At 40.3% G+C, this 23,016-nt stretch overlaps 2 protein-coding genes across 3 annotated transcripts in view; both read right to left on the bottom strand.

Annotated features, from left to right (window-relative positions):
- The window catches only part of SLC9A4 (solute carrier family 9 member A4), a 32,401-nt gene extending 27,234 nt beyond the window's left edge, over positions 1 to 5,167 (bottom strand). Inside the window, exons 1-3 of one of the 2 annotated variants that reach the window (XM_040055496.1) lie at positions 5,000 to 5,167; positions 4,379 to 4,915; positions 1,756 to 2,219 (exon numbers count right to left, since the gene is read on the bottom strand). In XM_040055496.1, the coding sequence (XP_039911430.1) occupies positions 1,756 to 2,219; positions 4,379 to 4,640 (726 nt within the window). In that variant the 5' untranslated portion in view covers positions 4,641 to 4,915; positions 5,000 to 5,167. The remainder of the gene's footprint in view (positions 1 to 1,755; positions 2,220 to 4,378; positions 4,916 to 4,999) is intronic. The other variant, XM_040055497.1, reaches the window with a different exon arrangement.
- Positions 5,168 to 9,612: 4,445 nt separating this feature from the next.
- IL18RAP (interleukin 18 receptor accessory protein) lies at positions 9,613 to 22,276 on the bottom strand. Its single transcript, XM_040056285.2, has 11 exons — positions 22,237 to 22,276; positions 22,016 to 22,147; positions 20,704 to 20,971; positions 20,396 to 20,570; positions 18,947 to 19,121; positions 17,179 to 17,247; positions 16,900 to 17,020; positions 15,447 to 15,601; positions 14,414 to 14,551; positions 10,708 to 10,878; positions 9,613 to 10,047 (listed from the first exon to the last, which is right to left on the bottom strand). The coding sequence occupies exons 2-11, from the start codon at positions 22,083 to 22,085 to the stop codon at positions 9,677 to 9,679; spliced, it is 1,713 nt and encodes a 570-aa protein (XP_039912219.2). The 5' UTR covers positions 22,086 to 22,147; positions 22,237 to 22,276; the 3' UTR covers positions 9,613 to 9,676.
- Positions 22,277 to 23,016: the final 740 nt, after the last annotated feature.

The raw sequence follows: 23,016 nt of genomic DNA, 5'->3' as shown, positions 1-23,016 counted from the left end.
TCAGCAGTGAACTCTGTACAGATTTTACAAGTCCGAGTTGGGTTGTACCTCATGTATAGCAGTATCTGAATAGTTTTTATGTGTTTTAGATTCCTGTGATTTAAATTCTGTAAAGATCTTATCTAGTGAAACTCCTTAACCTGCCGTTAACTTGTACCACATGAGCAGTTCTCTTGGTTTCTGAGCAATAAACTTCCTGCTTGAAATTTCTTCCTTGAAAAACATGTGTTTTAAGTGTTCTTGTCACTTCTGCTTGCAGCTAGAATTTCAGGTTGCTCTAATTTTAGCAGAACTAATGAGATAAGGAGAAAAATATTAGCCAAAGGAGCTTTGTAAAAACACTCTTCTCCTATTAAAAACAAAAACCCAAAACCAACAAACAACAGCAACAACAAAACCACAACCAACCAAACAAATTTCTCTCATGCAGGAAATATTTTTTCTAGATATTTATGATGAGACAGCCAAAAAAGGCAAACATTTTTCAGATGTCAATATTTTTACTGATAGAAACAGTTATGCAAAGTTCTTAGTGGCATTTGGAATTCCTGACTAAGGTCTCTGGTGAAATTTTATGAAAGGGCTGCAGGACAGAATGTGGCCTCCAGAAATATTCCACGGCTGGTTTCCTTTTTTTTTTTTTTTTTTTTTCTCCCCAGAGGACTCTCTCAAGTATATGACAAAGCAGGGTCTCCTGTATTTCTACCATTACTGCCTTCAGTCTTTCAGCAATACAATTTTCTATTTATTTGCTTCCACAATGTCAAGAACATTCCAAGGTCCTACATTGATCTGACCAGGAAAATCAGCTGTAGCTTATCCATTCACTTGAGTGAATGCAAGAGTACATCTCAAATGTATGTGTATGTTTCCCTCTTCCAGCAGCTAAAAAATACATGTGTTGGAGTCCAGGGCATTCCTTTGGTTGCCCTGGAGGGTCAGGGACCTGGGCAGGGGGAGTCTGGGACCCCAGCCCAGAGCTCAGAGAGACACTGGCTTTGATCTCAGTCCATGGGAAAAACTTCCTGCACTGAGAGAGGGTTTACAGGCCACAAGAGTGTGAAAAATATTAGTTTAGCTTATCACAGGGTGAAAAAACAGTAATTTTAGATTCCTAGCGTTGAAGTGAATGAGGACAAGATGGAGAATTTGGGGCGTTGTCTCCTTCTTCTTCATTCTCCTTCCCTCACTCCATTTCAGCAGTGACGTGGCACAAAGTAGTTAGTGAAGACTGGGTCAGAGTAAAAATGACCTTTTTAGTAATAGTGATAGACATTGGTAAGAAATAGTAAATAAAAAATACGTAGCAATTCGTATAAAAGGTAAGGACAGCCCAGCTCGGGGGGAGACCTGAGGAGTCCATGCAGCTGCGAACATCTTGTCGGACTCTGAGAGAATTGTAAGATAAGAAACAATAAACGAAGTATGCAACGTTGAAAAATCTAAACCTGAGAACTCCGTCTCTTCCTTCAGTTTGGCTCAGAGCTGTGCAGGGGGGCAAAAGACTCTGAAACCACCTGAAAAACAGGGAAAGCCCCGACATACATGCTTCGGAAAGAGGCTGTATAAGATTTGTAATTTTTGCGTACATTAAAATCCCTTACATGTAATTGAGGGGAGTATTCATAAAATAAATAATGTATTAGGATCTCCTTTGAACTGTTCCTGTCCTGTAACCCTAGTAACCTTGTCCCAGTAACCCTACAAGCCACAGGAGTCGGAAGAGAGGAAGACAAGGAGCAGAAAGAAACTCACCACAGTTATGCCATCATTTAGCAATGACTCTCCAAAGATCATCATGTAAAGCTGCTCATTAACGGAGGCTTCTTCAAAAACTACCAGAGCTGCCACGGGGTCCACTGCTGAAATCATGCTGCCAAAGAGCAAGTTCTGCAGCAGGTTCAGGTCAGTCAGGCCGAAGGCTTCAATCTGGCAGACTCCATAGAGAGAGAGGCCAATCCCAAATGAGTTTAGCAGAGCTCCCAGAACAGACCACCACAGAATGGATCCAAAGTTTTCAAAAAATGGTCGAGTTGGCATGAAATAACCCTCCTCCAGAATAATGGGTGGAAGGAGATACAAGAAGTAAATACTAGTGTTCATCACTGGTGGAGATTTGTGATGGGAAGCAAAGATGATTGCTCCTACTAGTGCTCCAATGGCAATCAGGATGCAGCTTTCAGGCATAAGTCTTGGTAATCGGTGAAAGATATGGAAACCTTAAATAAAACATATGGGGATTATTCAAGTTTAAATCAACCTGGTGTCAGACAATTGTCTTGCCTGTGTTTGGACACTTTCTCTTCAGACAACCAGCTTTTGCTCTAAGGATTATGAATGTAAAAACAGGCAGTACTGTTCCCTTCAAAACTAAACACTCCTACACTTGTATCACTAAAGCAGGGCAAGAGTTTGACCATGAATTTCTTTCCGCTGCCCAGCTCCAGATTTCTGAGCAAGCATGTCTGAGCTTAAGCTCCACTTCTGGCAAGGCAGAAACCTCTTTGAAATGATCCTCCACAATTTGGAAAGAAAATACTCTTCAAGAATCCTTACTGTCCACCTGCTACTGGCTTGTTTAGTCACTATACAAGGAACTATGTGATCATACTGTAAATGAGATATGCCTGTACTAAAAATGTCATGATTTTTTTTTTTTTTTTTAATTTACAAGAATGAGAATGAGGCAGACTAAGAAACCTTTAAATCTAATATCTGTGACTCCATGCTCAACCTTCATCTTGCAATTCTAGAAGGTTCTGCCATGACAGCATTTCTGTGACCCTTGAATTATCAGTCTTCAAAAGCAAAGGAACATAAAAATATTTTTATGAAAGTTTCAATAATTTTTTTAGACACTACTTTTTTTACCAAGATGTATGGTAATATCATAATTCTACTCATCTGCTTTTTAATTTTAAAAATAAATTTCAAGTCTTCTGCCAGTCTTACAGATATGGGGATTGTTTTGCCTTTCAAGATCTTGGACCTGTTTCCAATCCTTAAATCCTGAAATCCATAAAGAAGATAATACCGGAACAAAACATTGAAAATGTTAACAGTTTGGAAATCTTCCCTGGGTAATCAGATTATTCAAACTAACTTTCTTCCAAATATATTCAAAATTAAGAGCTCCAAACTGTTCATCAAAAATATATTATTTGAAAACACACAGTAAAAGTTATAGGTCTACCTAGGAGGCATCACATAGTTCTAAAATATTTGTTTCATGTTCAAAACAAGAATATTATGTAGATGTCTTATATGTCAAGTCCTATGATTTTATGGATGATAAATAAAGAATTTGGTCAATATGTTTACTACTAACACACTCTGCTGATGCCATAACAAATTTTACTTGTGAAAATTTTGATTGTTATGTTACTAGTAAAGTCATTTGTAAGAACTGGATTGAGGGAATCAGCTATAATGAAATTGGTAAATTATGGATAGTGGTAATGATTTTTGTCAGCTGGGTGACTATGATAGGAAAAATGTTTATCTTCAGCCACCTCCAGTAAAACATCAGTCTCACCTACAAGCTTGTTCTAAGGAAATGTTTGAAAACCCTACAGAAAGATCAAAAGAAAAGGGAGATTTTGTGCGTGCAACTCTTCACATTACTACCATCTTCTCCATTTATTTGATATTGCTGCATTAATTCTAAATGGTCAAAATAATTTCAGCCCAGCCATAAAAATGTGTAAGACATGATGAGCCTTTTTTGTTATGTTTTGCTTTGTTTTATGCTGCAATCTCTGCTCCCTGAGTTGCCTTTCCCCTTTCAGATACCCACATGGAGCTCTAATAGAAGCTAGATGCATTTGCTATGTATTCAAAAGAAAAAAAAAAATTAGCCTACATCTCTGACGATCCCCACCCTCAGAGACTCTCATTGTCTCTCCCCAGTATAACTTTTCACACCAACTTTAAGGAGCAAATATGTAAAAACAAAGGCTCGGAGGGCAATGTTTCCTCTTATTCATACAAAGGAAGAATGCTTTACACTTTCTCCCAAAAAATTCAATACTTGAAGTCTTAGTCTGATTTCTACAGCTGTGTCAGGTTGCAAATTCTGGTATTTTATGATCTATAAGGACTAGAAAAATGAATGGACAGCACTGTGTCAGGGAGCTCTGTTGCTATTTGATGCTTGTAGCCCAAGAGACACAAAGGTTAGAGGTCATATGTTAAGTAAGCTGGAATCATTCTAAGGTGGAATTTTGGCATTGCTGTGTTAATGAACACACCTGTCCTTTTGAGGACAGACACTGTAAAGTCAATCCCAGCTACAAAAATGAATGAAAGTTACTTGGTTACATTGTACTTTTTTATTCTTTCCAAGTTAGGAGGACCCAAGATCCCATTTTCTACTTACCTATTTTTGCAAAAGAAGCAAGGAGGATCCAAAGGGTAACTTCATAGGGAATTTGCACATGGTCATAGTCCACTGTGAAAACATGTAGCCTTGTGTCTTGAGAAGAGTCAACAGCTGCACTGGATTCATGTTCATAGTGAGGCAAGGACCTCTTGTCCAGGCTGGGCTCATTCCCATAAGCAGCAGCAGAGAAGGATTGCACGCACAACAGCAACAGCAGCAGGTTGGAAAGCTCTGCACGTGCAGGCATGGCAAAGCCCATGTCTGGGGCTGTGATGATTTTATTACAGATTTAGCATATAGTGGCTGCATGGAGGTGTGCACCGTCACTTCTGTTGATTCACACTGCCCACAGCCACTTCTTCCTCAGGGCTCTTTCATTTGCCTGTTAGAGGTCAATTTACAGTCCTTATGTGCCTGTCCTGTTTCTTGTGCTGCAGACAGACTCGGAGTTTGTATGAAGATACCGGTTGTGCAGGTTCCTCTGACCCAGAAAAACCTTGGCCACAGCATCACCCTGTTGAGGAATAAAAAGACCTTTCCAAATACGTTATTGCAGTTGAAGTAATCCTCTCTGATTTTTCCACTGTCAAAAAAAAACCAACAACTTTTAATGCTCACAGTTCAGGCAGCAAGCACAGCACCAAGGAGCAGCATCATCTGGGAGAAGTGGTAGCAGCCTGGACAGGCAGGAGAGCCCGCTTCGTGCCTTCCTCTCTTGCCCTCGCTCCCCGGCTGCTTCCCCAGCGCAAGGGGCACCTCGGGCAGCACGCTTGGCACTACTCACTGGTCCTGTCACACCTGGTAACACAACTACTCGGTGTGTAAATAAAGGGACTGTGAAGGGATCGCGGGAGGGACATCTGGTGGGGGGCCGTGCAAATTACAGCCTGGTTTGGAAAAGGGCTCCCTCGCTTGAACGCGTGTATGTAATTTAGCAGGTAATATCAACATAAAGAGGAAGGCCTGAGTCACATCACCTGCCTGAAATTGGATCTTGAGTTGTCTTCTATTTGGCATTTATTTTACTCATACCAGTAAGGCATTTAGTAGGCAAACACATTATCCTTCTCCAACTGCTCTTATAGAATATTTTTTTTTTAAATACCAGCATATTTTCTCCTCCACAAAAACTCTGATGTTGAGTGTGAGGATAACAGGGTGTGAAAACATAGTGCTGTTGATTAGAAGCTTCTAAAACTTGTATTTCTTATCTTAGAACTGAGTGCATTTAATTTAGTGACAAATTATTCAAATTCTTCAAATTATTCAAATTCATCAATAATTTTATTGTGTTATGTGATATATGTCCTAAAGTTAATTCATGTTAATAGGATCTAAAATGTAATACAAGCCATATAAATATAAGTTTTGTATAAACTAGCATGTTATAAGTTAAGTTTTGTTTAAACTAGCATGTTGTGAGTTAACTCAGGGGAAGGTGGCTCAACAAAATACAGGAATTTCTCTAGCCTGAATAGGCATGGGAGGGACACGAAGAAAACATGATTGGAATTACCAGAAAGGGGAACGAGAAAATGCCGCTGCCGGGAATCCTTGAAAGGGAACAAAAGGCGACGGAAAACGGAGATGATAGCCCGGAGAACCAGATGATTACCTCAGATCAATATCTAGATCGTCTCCATCAGAAATTAACATCTCCACACCACACCTGGGCCCAACCATTAACAGTATTGTCCTCCTCCACTGATCCATTCAGACTCTTAGAACTAAAACCTGCATGATTAATGAAGATGCCTCGGAGGAAGAACCGTCGAAATCCCGAGCCTCTCTCCGCGATCCAGTGTATAAAAAGAGACTGCTGCAAACCACAAATGTGAACTTGGGGGATAACAGACTGACAGAGTGTGTTATCAAGTGTTCACCCAGCGGCGACCCCGGGCTTGACGCTGTCCTTTTAATTGTGGCTGTCCGAGACTGTCATTTTGTCTCACAATAAAATTCCAAATTTTGATTTATCGAATTTGGTGAATCGTATTTATTACAATCTGGTGACTCCGACATGATTGGAGTGATACCGGGACCCCTGCCAAACCCCTGTCTCTGACCAGGAGGCGCCCTGCTGAATTCAGCGGCCTGGCGGAGCCGGGAAAGCCGGGTGGAACCGATCAACCACACGACAGACTAAAACAGCAAAAAGCCACACTTAAAAGGGAGATAGGCAAGGTCAGAGCTCTCGGGGAACTCAGGGAGGTTTTGGGGAGCAGAACCTCCGGAGCCACGGCGAAGAAAATCTACTCATAAAACTCTACGTGCACGAAGAACCCACGCAGGAAAAGGATCGTAAGTATTGCGTGGTTGAGTGGGGGTGACCGAGCGTGTGAGTGAGACGTGATTTTATCACGAAGTGAGTGGGACCCCAAAACCGCAGTTCCACTTCCCCGCGAGGGGTGTGGTTGGTTGCGGGGGAAGCGAAAGTTTCGGGGGGTAAAACGCACCTCACACGTCAAGCCTTAAAAACTCGGGGAGTTTTCAGAAAAGGGGATCGGTCACAGGAAGGCTGAAAGGGAAGGGTACGTCCCTACAAGAGTTCCGGGGACTGGTAAACTTTTCAGCCTAGGACCAGGAACAGTCCAAGGGAGAGAGTAACGAGAAAGGAGAGCTTGCAATCACCAGGGAAAAACCCCGAGGGGGAGCGATCACCCTTAAAGGGCCAGTATCTGGTGGACCCACACCATGGGGCAAACAAAAAGTAAAAATAGTAAAAAGGCTTCAAGAAAAGCCAAACAGGGAACAGGTAAAGGAATCCCTGAAATCCCGATCGAGAGTCCGTTGGGGTGGATGTTGGAACATTGGGATGAGTGCCCTATAAGGAAAAAAAGGTCCAAGAAACATTATTGTATGGAGATATGGGGAGGAGTGGAAGTACGGGACCACGTAACCTGGGTTTTTTGGGACATTTGAAGAATGGATTTGCAAAGCACTAACACATTATGTCAAGGAGAGGGGAAGTGAAGAAGAACAGGAATATGCCGGTATCGGGGGAAGGGTCGATGCTAGGCTTTTACCCGTGAAATTAAAGGGCCCTACCTCTGCCTCAGGGGATAAGTGGGAACCCTTAGATAACCTTCCCCCACCTTACATAGTGCCCTCGCCCCCTCCCCTCCCAGATCAGGAAGACCCCCAAAACCCCAGGAGATTAGGATATCCCTCGGGGCAAGGGATCCCCGGACCCTCACCTCTTCCATCTGCCCCGCTAGAACTGGTGCCAGCTCCTCGACCATCGGGGGGTGACACAGGTTCCTCAGACCCCTGCCCCGCTCCTCGATGGCCAGCCGCTTGAGTTAGATCTGGCGGCGTTCTTTAGCCCCGCTCCCATGGCACCGCAGGTCCCAGCAGAAGCTAAGCATACCCCACCCGCTAGGAGGACTAGGAGACAGCTAAAGAGAATGAATGAGGCAGAGAGTGAAGGGAAGGGCGAGAAGGCTAATCTTTTTCCTTTAAGAGAAGTGCCAACCACCCCAGGAATTATCGGGTACGTAAACGTCCCGATTAATACCAGTGATGTGAGAGCTTTTAAAAAGGAGATGGGAAAGCTTATGGATGACCCCTTAGGAGTATCTGAAAGGCTGGATGAGTTCTTGGGAACCAGTATATATTCATATGAGGATCTCACAGCCATTCTCAGGTCTTTGTTCAACACGGAAGAGAGAGAAATGATACGTCAGGCAGGGATAAGGGAATGGGAGCGACGGAACCCTCAGAGTACCCCCGGAGATCAGAAATGGCCAAGCCAGGATCCCCGATGGAATGCCCAGACCAAGGAGAGTAGGAGGAATATGATCGATATGAGGAACATAATAATCCAGGGAATTAGAGAGGCAGTACCTTGGGGACAAAATCTAAGTAAGGTTTTTGGGGAGTGTCAAGGGAAAGAGGAAACCCCTACGGAATGATTAGAAAGGTTGAGAAAAAGTCTCCAAATATATTCGGGGACAGACCCTGATTCTCCTGTGGGAGAAGGGTTGCTAAAAACCCAGTTTGTAGCAAATTCATGGGAAGATATATGGAAAAAGTTGGAGAAAATCGAGGGGTGGCAGGAGAAAGGATTACAGGAGCTACTGAGGGAAGCTCTGAAAATATATATGAGGAGAGATGAGGAAAAGCAGAAAATACAAGCTAGGGTAGTGGTAGCAGCTGTAAGGGAAGCCCAAAAACAGGAACACCCTCAAGCTTCAGAAAAACCCTTAAGGAAAGGACCCTCGAAGGGACCAGTGCGTCCACAGAGAGGGACCCCGGTGAATCGAACAGAGGGGCTGGAATGTTTTTACTGTAAGAAAAAGGGGCACATAAAAAGAGATTGCACGAAAAGGATGAGGGATGAAAAGATGTTTCAAGAAGATTAGGGATGTCAGGGGCTCTACATTTTGGGGTCCATAACATCGGGGGAGCCCTTGATAACATTAAAAATTGGACCCAAGGGAACAAAAATGGACTTTTTAGTAGATTCTGGGGCTGAGAAAAGTACATTTAAACAGTTACCCCCAGGATGCCAGATGGTTTGAGAATAAGTGGTATGAGCTCTGGAGAGTTGGCAACCAGAGGACTGCCAGGGAAAGAATTTAGAGTGTCTGAAAGTCTACTAGCTGTGACCATCAGGGCTTTGACTTTCACCTGCAACACATCAATAATGCCAACAGGTTCAGTGGGCATTGAGGGAGCAGCACCAGACAGGATCAACAATGACCAGGTGCAGGTGTCCCTGAGTGTGAAATGTTACATGACTGGTAGACTTCTTCCCTTCATTGGAAGGTGGAGGTGCCTGGGATATGCCTACACAGTGGTCCTTCTTTTCTGAATCCCTTTGGCATACCCAGTTGTAGAAGTCTCCCATGGTAATTTCTTGGTGTTCCCACTGGAGGGGGTAACTAATTTGAAGATTTTGTATGTCCTGCTGCACTGCATCAGGAAATTAAACTGCAAGCTTCCTCTGGAGTTCTCTTATTTTAATCTTTTTCTAGGAAATAAGTGTAAAAATAGTCCAGAAAGAAATACAGTGCAAAGAACATTGTTTCAAAAACAGAGCAAAATTATATAATAAATATAATAAAAATGGTAATAAAATATTAATTTATGAAAGATACCTCACATGTACAGTTGCGTGCTGTATCACAGTTTTGCTGTGTGCTGTCACATTTCAGTCCCCCTGACTGTTTCAGAGTCAGCTATTGCTGACTGTAGTGACAGTTCACAGTGATCAGATGATATAGAAAATACCTTTGACAGTCATGTTACCATTCCTGAGCCTGATGTCAGCCTCCTGTGAAATTTCTCCTATCAATATACCAGTCTGAATAACCTCTTGGATAAGCCCTTCAGGCTGCAATTTCCCAGCCTCTCAGTAGTTTTCATTGGCATGTGGTAACACATGTATTTCCAGAACTTCTTGTGTGGAGCAGCAGAAGTGGAAGACTTCCAGGATATGACTGGTAAAATCCGAAGTGCTTTTTTCACTACTGGAGGCAAAGTCTCTGGCTCTTGGAAATCCTTGAACTTTATTAATACCAGTTTGATCCTTTTATCTTCCAATGCACAGTTCACCGCTGCCTGCAGTTCAAAGATGCTTGGTCCACTGACATAGGCTGGGCTCAAAATAATTATTACCCGTCTGCTTTGTCTAATAGCTGTTACAACTTCATCCGTGTATGCTGGAGAGGAAATGGTGAGAGTTACTGCATTCTGCAAAGGAGTTTTTCTCTTATCATTTCCTTTATTAACAGCTAAAACCCAGAAATAAGGAAAGTCAAGAACAGTAATGCTGAGTAATCACATAACACCTAGAAATGTGTTGCTATCAGAGGGTACCATGGCTGTTCTTATACAACTGAAGAACACAACTTTCTGCTCAGGACATGAAGGGCACAACACACTTCACAACACACAACACACAACACACCGCTACAAACAGGGTCTCAAGGGACACTTGGACTGGTCTTGATCTCTCCCAGGAACACATATTAGAAAGCTGTGTTTTCTAATTACTGAGGCAGCACCAGATAAAGCTGCTCAGAAAGTAACTACTGAAATATTTGAAGTGTTCTCTCGGAGGAATGGAGTCTGCTTGCAAAGAAATTCTTGCACAAGAAGCTTTCTCTCACCCTAGTAGCTCACAGTGACCTCACTCCAAAGTATGTATGCATCAGGCACAGGCACCAGACAACACAAAGATTAAAACATCATGAGATTTGAACATTAATTACACTACTCAATTATACAATTTGTTGCTCTGGTGCATAAAGATTTTTTTTGGAAAGTGAAACACAATTTTATAAAAACTGAAGATTTTCTACCATGCCCAGAGGTCTTACCTCCTCCCGGAAGAATATCTCTTTCAAGAATACATAACTTGTATCCATATTTATTTTCTAGCATATCTGGAAGAAGCTCCAGGGCAAATTTTTCCTCACTAATTAAAGCTGAGTCACTTTCAGAAGAACTTATTTTTGCATAGGACACAAATGCATCAAATTCCTTGCCATCTAAAACAAATTAATAAATACATGAATTAATAAATAAATGGTTTTATATACATTAGCTGTAAGTCTCTGTTTCCATTTTATATCTGTTTAAGTAGGCACAATACAAACCTAAAATTATGACCTGTTCATGGGTTACACCTATCCAGTCACCAAAGACAACCTTGCTCCTCACTGTCTTGCAAATTTTGTAGACACATGCTACCAAAGCAAACAAGGAAGCTAGAGATGTTTAGTGCAAGGTGGTTTAAAGATCTGGTCCCTTCCAGGCAAAAGCCATGTGGTAGGGAATGATTCCCAGTCTTTTCTCTCATTTGCTCAAATGCTGATTCAAAAAAAGCCTTGTCAATGGCCAATCTTCTTTTAAAATATGATGAAGATTAAAGGAACAATGTTCTTGAATATTAGTTGCTAGCAAAAGACGCTGTTTTCATACACTGTTATGTTAAAACAGATACTTGAGTAAGGAGCAAAGGTTAAGTGATCAAAATATCAGCTCAAGTACTGACCAGTTATTGAACTTTAAGTCTCCTTAAAAGAACGTTTGTACAGTGTAGATAGGTGAAGAATTTTTTCTTAGCTTTGATCACCCTGGTATCAATGTCCTGAGTTAGGCCCATTCTTAACTACAAGGCAAAAGCAAATTGTATCCATTTGCTGAATAAACTTTGAATTACACTTGAGGGAGAAGGAGCATAAAAGGAAAAAATGTCTGGTGAAAGCAAAAGGCACAGTGGACCCAGTCCAGTTTCCAAGTCACTTGAGGCCATTATGGTATCCTAAGGCTGCCAGATTTGACAGGGGAAGTATTGGAAACTCAAACATTTTGGAATGGCAGGACATCCTCAGGCAGCCCAAATTACATCAGACACCTATGTTCAATTAGCTGAACTGTATCACTTCAATACATATATATGTAATATATAACGTGTTCAACATAATTAACAGAAACCAGAAAGAAATTCCCCTGAGAGTCCCACTGCAGGGTGCTGCTGCAGGGTGAGCTGGGAGGCTCTCTGGATTTCACCACATTGCCTGCACCATCACGGCTTGGGAACTGAGACACCTACACCCAGCACAGACACCTAAATGCTGCGTATCATGACCCACATGCCTTGGTGTTAACCTCCCAATTTCTATCCCTAGATGTAAGATTAGGGTCACAGGCACAAGCTAGAGTCACCAAGTTCTCACAGGATCTAGAAGCACCCGTATGTAAAGCGAATTTAGAAAACTAACATGGATGAGCTGGGGCTGAACACTTAAATTCAGAACCAGCACATAGCAGAAACTATGTCATCAAAACAAAACAGAGGTGTGCAGATTAGGTTTGGAGGCCAAGAATGTGATCAGACAGCACATGTTGCATCTCTGCTCCTCGACACACACTTTCAATCCCATCCTACTGGTGCTGAAGCTCTTGTGATGATAGAGGAAGATGATTCACTTTGCTGGCTACACACTGTCTTTTACTGAGTTATTTTTCTGCCAAGCTGAGTCAATTTAGGCCCACAAGAGTGAATCACCAGCAGCATGCATAGAGGACTAATTCATTAATGTGAATTAAAGGTGGGCCAGAGGGTCACTAGATTGGTTTAGCCGAACTTCAATTCATCTTCACCTTAAATTGAAGCTCTTTTGAAAACATTTTAAATGACAATAAATTGCACTACAAGCCAGGTATTCCTCATCTCACCCACAGAGGTCACTGCAATCTTATTAGACAGCAACCACTAACCAACAGACGCCTTTATAAAGTTACTATTACAGTAGCAAGTTAAAAATAAATACAAAATAAGCACCATTAGGCCATTTTTCATGTAATTGTACATTATGAAAATGACAAGCTGAGGAATTTTTGGTACTGTATTGAGGATGCTGAAAGTGTAGGAAATGAAGAACACCTGACTTAAGCAAAGAGATGGCATACGTGTTCTGTAATTGTTAGCATCAAATCTCCTGCATTATTTCTTTCTACATGTGGAAGAAGGCAGGAGTTTTAGGAGATCTCTCTGAACTGGCTAAGAGGCAAATTAACCCCAGAGGAGTTGTGATTTCTCTGTCCACAAGGTCCTGCACAACCTAGGTTGTCTCTGCTCTGAGCAGGTGCCCAGGGTACCTTCCAGTCTTGCAGGATTCTTCAATTGTCTGATTCTGTGCTGAGAGGGACATGAGAGAATAAATGACAGAAAGGAAGAAACAGCAAAATCAAGTCATAACTGCTGCTTTGCTGCTCTATGAGCAAGTCCTTTCAGGCCTCAGGTGACTTGATATGCATCCACACGAAGCGAGAAAGGCATAATTCTGCAGGTGAGAACATATTTTCCTTGGGCAGAAAACTCTCTGGGTACTCGCTCTCTGGGTCTGCACATCCCCTATACTCCCACTCTTCAGATGGTGCATGGGGTACGTGAGAGGCAGGGGATGGGCAGGGGACAGGCAGGGGACAGGGGCTGCCAAGGTAGAAGCCAGCAGTGTCTTCAACTTCAGTGCACAGGCTTTGGCAGGTCTGTCTCTGTCCTATGGACATGCAGGGTGTACTCTAAAGGGACATTCCACAGGTCCTTAAATCACTTTATTACCAGATAAAGGGGAAATTTTGAGTGGTTTCCCAAATTGCTTTTGCCAAATTCTTGCAAAAATGTTTCCTGAAAGGGCAGTTAATATTCAAATTGTGCGTGTACTTACAGGTATCTAGATAGTTGTTTCACACTTACATGTAAGATATTTACAAACACAGAAACAGACTCAGACACCTCTATCTCAAACTGCATCAAGATGCAAGAATTTTTAGAAAAATTTTCTCAGGCACAAACTATCACAGTTCTTTCAATGCATGTAGAAAATCATATGTTAAGTTCTTTGAAGTAGTCATAGTGATTCCTGATACATTTTTACACTCTCTACTTATTTCAGGGGCCTGTTTTAGCTAAGATGATAGGGCAATGCTACTACAGAGACTTGAAAAATCTAAAGCTAATCACTCAGGTGCAAATATCAAGATGTTTCCAAAGATTTTAGAAAGGAAATATGAATATTTCCCAAACATTCACTTGTCAGTTGGTGTCCTTTATCATCTTATTTCTCTCTTTTGTTTATTCTTCTGGGAAACGTTTTCACTTCAAGTGAAAAATACAATAGACCCTGGAGTCTTTCACTTTGTTATGCAAGGTCATTTCATTCTTGTCCAAAGGTTTTGTTGAACTTTTTCAGAGAATGATTTTGAAGTATTGGAGATGCTAAATTATTCCCTGCAAATGGAATGCCAAAATTCAACTTCCTACTCTAATCTATGGGTAAATTAGGGTAAAAGTCTAACTGACTTTTCTGTTGGTGTTAGATATTTCTTTCACACTATCTGAACTTTTTTTTCCATCTGCATTCACTGAGCATCTTTGCAAGGTTTAATAGTATTGGCTCAAAGAGAACAAGGTCATTAAAAGAACTTCATTAAGTTAGTAATTCATACCAGATTATCCCACATGGCAAAATCCAGTAGAAAAAGTGGAGCAAATTGATATTATGCAAGATTTCTTACCTTCTGTACTTTTGTTGTGTACCAGATAACTTCGATACATAAGCACTATTTCAATCCAGTGCTGGTAAATAAAGGCAGTGCACAAAACAAACGCAAATAGAGTAGAAATGGCAATGCACAGTACATATAAGAACAACACTGCAGAAAGAAAAGAGTCTATCATAACATGATTTTCCAAAATAATACTGACACTTAAATTTAAAAAAAATCAACCCAGAAATGGGGAAAAACCATCTTACAATCTTTTTTCTTATCCCACTGCAAAATTTAGGGAAGTCAAGATTCCATGTAGCCACAAAGCTTGACATAGAATTTCAGCCTACCATTACTGGTAAAAGGCCATCGGTGGCCTTTTTTGCATGGCATCTCTTTGGTGATATGAAAAGCCAATCTATGACAGGATGCAGAGAGAAAATAGTCTCTGGTACACTCAGCAATGCTGAAAATAGTCATCACCTGAGATGGAAAACCTACATCAGAACAGACACAGCTGCACAGTGCCCTTCTGGAAGCTTCCTGTTTCACTCCAGTGATGAACCTTCACTTTGAACTATGGTTTAACTCTTTAATTTCCACAGTGATTCTGGTTTGGGCCTTGAAAGGCTTGAAAGGCTGCCTTCATATCAGTTATGGTAACTTCTCAGAAACATGCATGCTAATGAGTGGGAAAATAAACAGAAATATCCTATGAAAATCAGGGAATACTGCTGCTTTCAGCAGCCTCTCTGCTTCAGTTTAGTAGATTGCCTATTAATGTTCAGAGATAACTCTCTCTTCTTCTTCCTTCCAGTTATTCTCCAACTTCCACTTGGCTCACCTCCCTGCAGTAAGTCCCCAGATAGCCCTGTCCTTCTGAGTAATCTTCAAAATAGTGTGGCTTTCAAGACACCTGACAAATCAGATTTTTCCCACCCAGATTCAAGAAACTTGTGCTGCTGGCTAAAAGCCAGTTTCAGTGGGGAATTCATTAGTAGCAGTAGAGTAAATCAAAATGTGACTTCAGGGGTAAATAGTCGCCAATTGATAGCTTTACCTCTCTGTTTTCTTTTTAGCTGGATCACGGCAGTGGCATTCCCCACTGAATTCTCAGCAAAGCATGTGAAGTTGCTTCTGAGGTCCTTTTCAGTAACTTCTTTCAAGGTTGCAACATGAAGAAGTGTTTGCCCCTTCAAACTTTTTGCATAGACACTAAGAGAGAAAAAAATGTGTATTTGCATGATACATTTGCTGTTCATAGACACAGTTTCCCAATGTCTTACACACAAAAATAAAGGAGTTTGTAATTCTTAACATTCATCTTGAACTTTTAATAGTAATGCAATATTCTGGTTTGAAGCCTCCACTTAGTTTATACACGGTAAGAAAATACTAACTAACATTGTAAGAAAATACTTTGATAGGCCTGAAGACTGAAAGATTTCATCTACTCAGCAAAAGATTTACCACTTGCCTAGTATTCAATATATAGTCCCCTTTACTTGTACAAGATTCCTTGTGGTTTTCTAAGATGTAAAATATTCACTTGGCAGAAATGCAGAGAAATTAAACTTCAAAAAGAAACCCCAAGACAGAACTAGCTGGGCAAAAGACTGAATTGTTCAGCCTCTTGGACAGGGGTAAAAAGCCCAAGGACATGATAGGCAAACTTTTTTTTTTTTTTCCTTTTTTTCCCATATGACTGCTATCATGAACTTGATTTTAGCAGTGACAGCAGGGTTTTGCCTCCCCCAGTGTACAGTAAGTTTACCCATAAAGTTGACTCAGGACTGTGTGGTGAAAGACACACTTGCCTGTGTTGCCTCTATTCTGTTTCTTGCCCAAATAGAGCACTGAGTAAGTGAATGAAAACAGGAAGGAAAGGGAAGTGTAATGACTCTAGGGGTTGTCCCCAGGTCACAGGAAACCTTTCCCCTACATGTTTTTCTCTGCAGGGTCTGGTTAAGTCTTACCAGGGAGGAGTCCCAAAATTCAGTGTCCTGAAATTCAGTGCTGCAAGTCCTCAGACCTAGTCTGTAACACTCCGATGTCTGAGACACACAAACTCCTTTCAATGTCCATGGAACTGTTTTGCTGATCTGATTCATTCCCCACTCAGAAACAGCTTCCAAAGACAGATTGTGTGAATTGCTAGCAAGCACAACAGAGACCATGCTTTCAAGAAGACTTGAAAACAAGAACACTTGAAAACAACTGATATGGGGACAGGCAGCCAGGAACCCTCCATGCTGAAGCTCTCTATGAGCTAAAGTTTTAAGAGCTGAGATTATGCAGAGTTCGAGTTCTTGATTTTCCTGCCATCAATATGTGCTTCTGTATGTGAAGGTCACATGCCTGTCACTTGCTAATAGACATACACATTACTAGGTGAAAGAAAAGAGCCTTCTAAAGTTTTTTTTAATACAATGCATTCGGTGAAGTTGTTACAGAAGGACTTTTACAGTTGCTTGTGATGGTAGTAACTAATTTACTGGGGAGGAAGTTCTCACCGTGTTTCCTGATTCAATTTCTCATTTACATTCTCTTCGTTGTTTCGTTTCCATGTCACCGTCATTGGAGAAACTGTTTCAAACCCAAACTGTACACGACATTCCAATTCAAGTGGCTTGCCTGGAACAAATGATCACAGAAAGAACATGCCTGCAGAACATTATTCTCTTAAATAGCCTAGAAAGCAAAGGTGGTTTGCTTTATCAAGATCCATTATTATTTGTCAATACCTCATTTAAATATTTTCATTTGCTTTTAGGGGAGGAATTGAAACTTACCAACTTCTACTTCGAGGATCACAACACCATTGGGATACAAAAGGTTTGGTGGATGAATAGTGTTTTTTGCTGCAATTAACAAGAATATCACTAAAAGTTATTGTCAGAAGACCAAAGAAAATCGCTTAAAATTTAATTTTTCAAGTTTTGGGTGGAATTTAGAGGCCCAAGTCCAAGATGACATCAACAAAACTTGCATAGATACTCAAACACCTGCTGTCTCATTTACTCTGAGGCATTGTTCTCTTGCATGATGAGAAGCTCATGCTGAAAAGCTCAGCAACTAGTCTGCACTTTATATTATTTAGGATTAAAAAACTAGAACCCCCCTTGAAGAAACCCCTGAAGGATGCAATCCTCACACCTCATACAACTCCCTGTCAAACCTCTTTTCATGCCCAGTAAGCACAGAGCACATGCACGGCCCATTCACAAGTAGAGATACTTGTACCAAAATAGCCATGGGGTTTTTTTTTAAAAATCAGGCCGCCAAAGGGCACAGATAATGCCACCCACGTGTTGTACAATAAAGCACACAGCTCTGATATTCTAGGAAAGCCCCATACTGCAGGAAATGGTGCCACATAACGCCTTTTTTTTTTTTTTTTTTTTTTTTTAAACCAAGCCACAGCAGAGAAATATATCACAGAATCACAGAAGAAGCTGAGTAGGAAAGGACCCACAGGACTGAGTCCAACGCCCAGCCCTGCACAGAACCAACCCCAAGAGTCATACCCTGCTCCTGAGGGTGGTGTTCAAACACTCCTTGAACTCTGTCAGGCTTGGTGCTGTGACCGCTGTCCTGAGGAGTCTGTACCAGTGCCTGACCACCCTCCAGGTGAAAATCTCTTTTCTAATATCCAACCTAAATCTCTCCTGACACAACTTCAGGCCATTCCCTCAGGTCCTGTCACTGGTCACCACAGAAAAGAGATCAGTTCCTGCCCCTTCTCTTCCCCTCACGTGGAAGTTGTAACTGCAAGGAGTTCTCCCCTCAGTCCGCAAGGTTCTGGGGCAGTATAGATGCATATGGCACCTTTTAGAGGTTTTTCTGACTGTGCTAGGAAGTGAGGGAAAAGAACTAAGAAGGACAGTGTGTCAGATCAGAACAAAAGCAGAGCTAGTCCAAACTTGCCCAGAGAATATTGTGGGAATAAAGCCAGAAGGAAGAGTAAAAGGGCCAGAGGTATTTTAAGCCACCACATGGAGCTCTCACTGGTTGGTAAGACAGGGTGTCCTGTCCTGATAGGATGGATGCATTTTTCCCTTGAATTCTTAGGACCAAATTCTTAAAATACCTGGGTAAAAAAGGATTGCCTGTTCCAGAGGAGTGCTATCCTCATTAGACCATGGAATTGCAAAGTAGCGTTTCTTCACTAGACCATAGAACCAACTTGCTGCACTTGACATATTTCTTTTGCTCCCTAAATCTTGTTCTCCCCCTCACAAAGGGGCCTACCTTCCAGCAGGATGCTGAGGAATAGTCTTGTGCTGTTTTCATACAGAAACAGCTGTACTGCATCCATACAGTTCAGGATATAGAATAGATTTATACTTTCCCACAGGACCTACTGCTATTACTATTGGATGCTCTAGTCGGTGTCCCAAGATATCCTCAGAATACTTGGAAGAGGATTTTAATGATCCTGTAGCTAATTCAGTTTATGGGTTTTTCAGAGTTAGAGCCTGAACAAAAGACAGAAATAAACGTAATAAAGAAAACATACTCTACTTCAGATATTTTATTCTGAGTTACTGTATTACTTACCAGTGACTTCTACTGTTACTGCTGTTCTCACTGTCCACTTGGTAGTGTTGTCAGACAGAGTGTAATCACACACATATATTCCAGCATCTTTGTCATAGGTTGGATTCAAGAAAATTTCATTCTGCTTAAGCTTTAGGCTTGGTCTGCTTTTCCTGTATTTTATCTGGTGACCATCCTAATGGGAAAAAAAAAAAATCAAAGAATTAAAGTACTTTTTTCTTGCTGTCTTTGCTGTTATTAAATTATATTTTAATATATTTGAGCACGATTTTCATGGCAGAAGTGGTAAATCAAAGTCTTTCCACTGAAGCCCAGAAAGGAATGTATTAGGACTCTGAGGACATTTTTCAGTTATACTAAAAAATACGTGAATAACCTTGACTTTTTAAAAATTATTTAAAATTTATGGTTGATGTGAAAATAAGAAATAATGGAACTAATCTAAATCAAACTCCTATTACTAAAGAGCAACAAAAAGGATCACTTTTTTGATGGACTAGGTATTCTTTTATTTTGTAAAGAAATCATTCTGAAAACATTTTCAAGTTATTTCATGAGAAGTAGATGATGAGTTTGGATTGTCTGAGGTTGACAACACTGTTACTACTTTTAGAATCCTGAAAATAATTTATTTTTTAAATCTCTTTTGAAAATCATCCCTATTTTTCAGCTTAATATATTCATATTCCACAGAGATCAGCAAGAATTTTCCTTAAATCAAGTTCCTGAAAAAATGCAGTAACGCAAATATGAAGAAGCTCCTTAACTTCAGTGGGTTTCAGATCAAGATGTAGGTAAAGATAAAAGTCATTTAAAATTTTAAAGCAAATGCAAAGTAAGTTTGACTAGATCATAATTCTGCTTGATAGAATGAAATAATGAGAATAATACCATACAGGAAAATACACAATTGCAAATTTTAGTCATTTTCCTCTGCTTGTTTTTACAGGTTTGGATGCTATATTACCATCCTAATAAATGCTGGTTCAGTGGAATACTGTTTCAATAAAAACAGGAGTCTTGGAAAGAACAATTTGAAACATTATTTTTAAATAATTTTGTGTCTAACAAAGACAGTTTTTCTTTGGTATATTGGATAATTTCAAAATTTGAAATGTCAAAACAAAACTTAAAATGTTACATTTCTATCATGTCAGTTTTGTAAAAAAAAACTATTTTAATTCTCATTTACTTCAATTTCTTAGCTGAAGAGAAAACATTTCTTGGCTTCTGTTTCATATAGTGATATTTTGGGTGTGACAAATTTCTTCAAAACTCTTTCTTAAATACTGGATATGTATCAGTTCAAGACTGTAATTTTGGGTTGAATTTCTCAGGCTGCATTGCCTGCCAAAGAAGAGTTCAAGAATTATGGCATATGGACATTAAGTAGACCTGAAGCTCCACCTCCACTCAGCTGTTTTCAATACTCAATAGGCTGACTCTTACCTTGTACCATTTCACATCGGGCTTTCTTATGTGGCTGTAACATTTTGTCCCAGGACAGGTTATTGAATTCCCACTGCCAGCAAGCAGATATAGCATATTTGTGTCATAACCTGCACATTTTGCTGCTTTTTTTGTTTGAACATCCAAAACAATTTTGAGACATGAGATGTTTCCCCTGAGTAACGTACCAAAAAAAAAAAAAAAAAGTTAAACATTTAATACACAAATCAAAACCAATAATTTTCCTATAGAAATAAATACCTTTTGCTTCTTTATTGCATTACTTATTCTTTTGCTCCCTTACTTACCATATCTTACATATGTACACTCCAGAAGCACTGTCCCTTATTGGTTTAAACCAAAGTGCATCCCCTTGGAAAGACAGGTTTGAGCTTTCCTTGATAGCCTTCAGTGTCTCTTTATCTTTCTGATGCCAGAACCATTTCACCTTATGTTGATTTAGAAGTGAGTTGTTATAAATGTTGCTAGCATCTGTGTCTGGTAAAGCACATTGTAGAACAAACTCCTCACCATTAATTGCACGATACCATATCTGAGGTTCAACATGGGAACATCCTGAAAAGCAGGACAGTAAGATATTAGTACCATCTGAAAGAATTAGAAACAGTACAAAAATAGAACCTTACCTTTCTTGTGTTGAATATTTCTGTGTGATCAGAAGATGGACTAATAAAAAATAAGTTTTCTTAAATATGTAATTTGCCAAAGCCCTTGAAAATTTATTCAAAGGTTTCCAAAGGTTTATTAGGCCTATTTTCAAAAGCTTAATGTGAAGAGTTTTTGTGATGTGTAGACTTTTGCCCAAGTGCTAACCTCTTAAACCTCAACTCTGCAGAAATGCAGATGCAGCTCTTCTCGATCTCCTCGTATTAATGGAGAAGGGACTGACATAGTCCTGATGAAGCAGAACTTGCCTGCCATGTCTTACTTAAGTAAGATTGAAAACATTATTGTCTCACTGCTTTTAAATATTTATGTTTATGTTTCCCATGTTACTCCTATGTTTCAGTAACTGTCTCTGAAATTGCACAATATTTTTTTTTTATTTGGAAATTTGTGATCAGCCATCCTAATGCCTCTCCTGCCAGTCAGGCTGTTATGACCTTTGAAGGTATAGCAGGATTTCACCCCAGCAGAAGGGAGGTCTTGAAATCTGTTCCTCACCTGCCCACCTGGGAAACTCTTCACAGTTTCATTTTCTCTCTGCACACTAAATCGGATCAAGCTCTTCCAGGCACATTGTGTGTATGGAAGAGTGATAAACCAGTGTCTTTCTGGTTTTGTCTTCCTTCTCCCCAGTCCCTGCCTCACTAGACCAGATGCTGGAGACCCAAGTCACAGAAGCAATTAATTTGTTTCATTTGGGCCCCTGATATTCTCCTTTATATTTATCCTTTTCATTGCTGAACTGATTTTTGAGTCAAATTTAGGATAGATTGTATCACCCACACTTCAAAAGCTTGAAGAAAGGCTATTTGTCTGACACAAGTATGGATATGTGCAGGAAAAACTCACAAAAGCAAGGAAAAATTAGGATCTCCTTTTCTGAGTTTTCAGAAAACACCGCAAACACCAAACATGACTGGAGCAGGTCCTTACCTGGCAAGTTAATCCCTCCAACTTCTACCCCACTGACAAAAAATGTTAGTATCCAGCAGAAAGTGAGCATTATTTTCTTTATCAATTTTGGTTGATATACCGACACATTTTCTTTAAGAATAATCTTGCTTTCTGTAAAAGAATAAAACAGGGTTTTTTTGTAAATAAGAGTTCAAAAAAATAGATAATTGCGTATTTTATTGTGTGTCACTGAGACACACAAAGCAATCACACGCAGACAAGAGATTTTCTCAGAGGTTCTTCTGATCCAGCTCCCAGCTGAAAGAGCTGAGAGAAGAGAGCCCCTTTGTTTATTCTTTACTTTTTATACATTTGTGGGTCTAGCAGAAGATTGGCTTTTTGGGGTTTCCACCCCTCAGCCTCAGTGGCTAGACCAACTGTCAGTTACAATTGTTTTCAGGTTAGAAATATGCAAACAAAGGACAGAGAATGAAAAACAAAGGATTTGTTTATGTTACATCTGTGAGAAAGGTAGAAAACTGCTCTTAATATTGTACAATAACTAAAATGATCTGACTCCATTTAAGAAAATCAAAAGGCTTAGAAAAACTCAGAAAAACTAGGGTAACAATTGTGTACCTCTGTAAAGCTTTGCGAATACTATTTCCTGCATATTGCGTTTTTTTAAAATGGTGTTTGCAGCACTTTTCCTGCTCTCACTATTTCACAGAAATACAGGATGGATGATACTCAAGAACATGCAACCATCTCTCTAAATACACTTTGCATAGAATTGCTTACAGATGGATTTCCAAATCACACCTACAGCAATACAGAACTCCACCTCTGGAGTGGATATCCTTCCTCCTTTGATAGAAGCATGTTCTCTATGATGAGAAGTAAGATATCAAATATCATCAGCCTTCAGGTAATGATGTCTATGAGCAACAGACTGAGACAGGCGTATATGGCACCAAAAATCCATGGAGCATTATTGTAGCTTGAAGGTCAACAGGCTCAGAGTGAGTTGATTGGACTAC

Source organism: Hirundo rustica, chromosome 2 (assembly GCF_015227805.2).
Source record: "Hirundo rustica isolate bHirRus1 chromosome 2, bHirRus1.pri.v3, whole genome shotgun sequence".
NCBI classification, from domain to species: Eukaryota; Metazoa; Chordata; class Aves; order Passeriformes; family Hirundinidae; genus Hirundo; species Hirundo rustica.
Note: the sequence above shows the minus strand (reverse complement) of the source record. Positions and strands in the feature narration are given on the sequence as shown.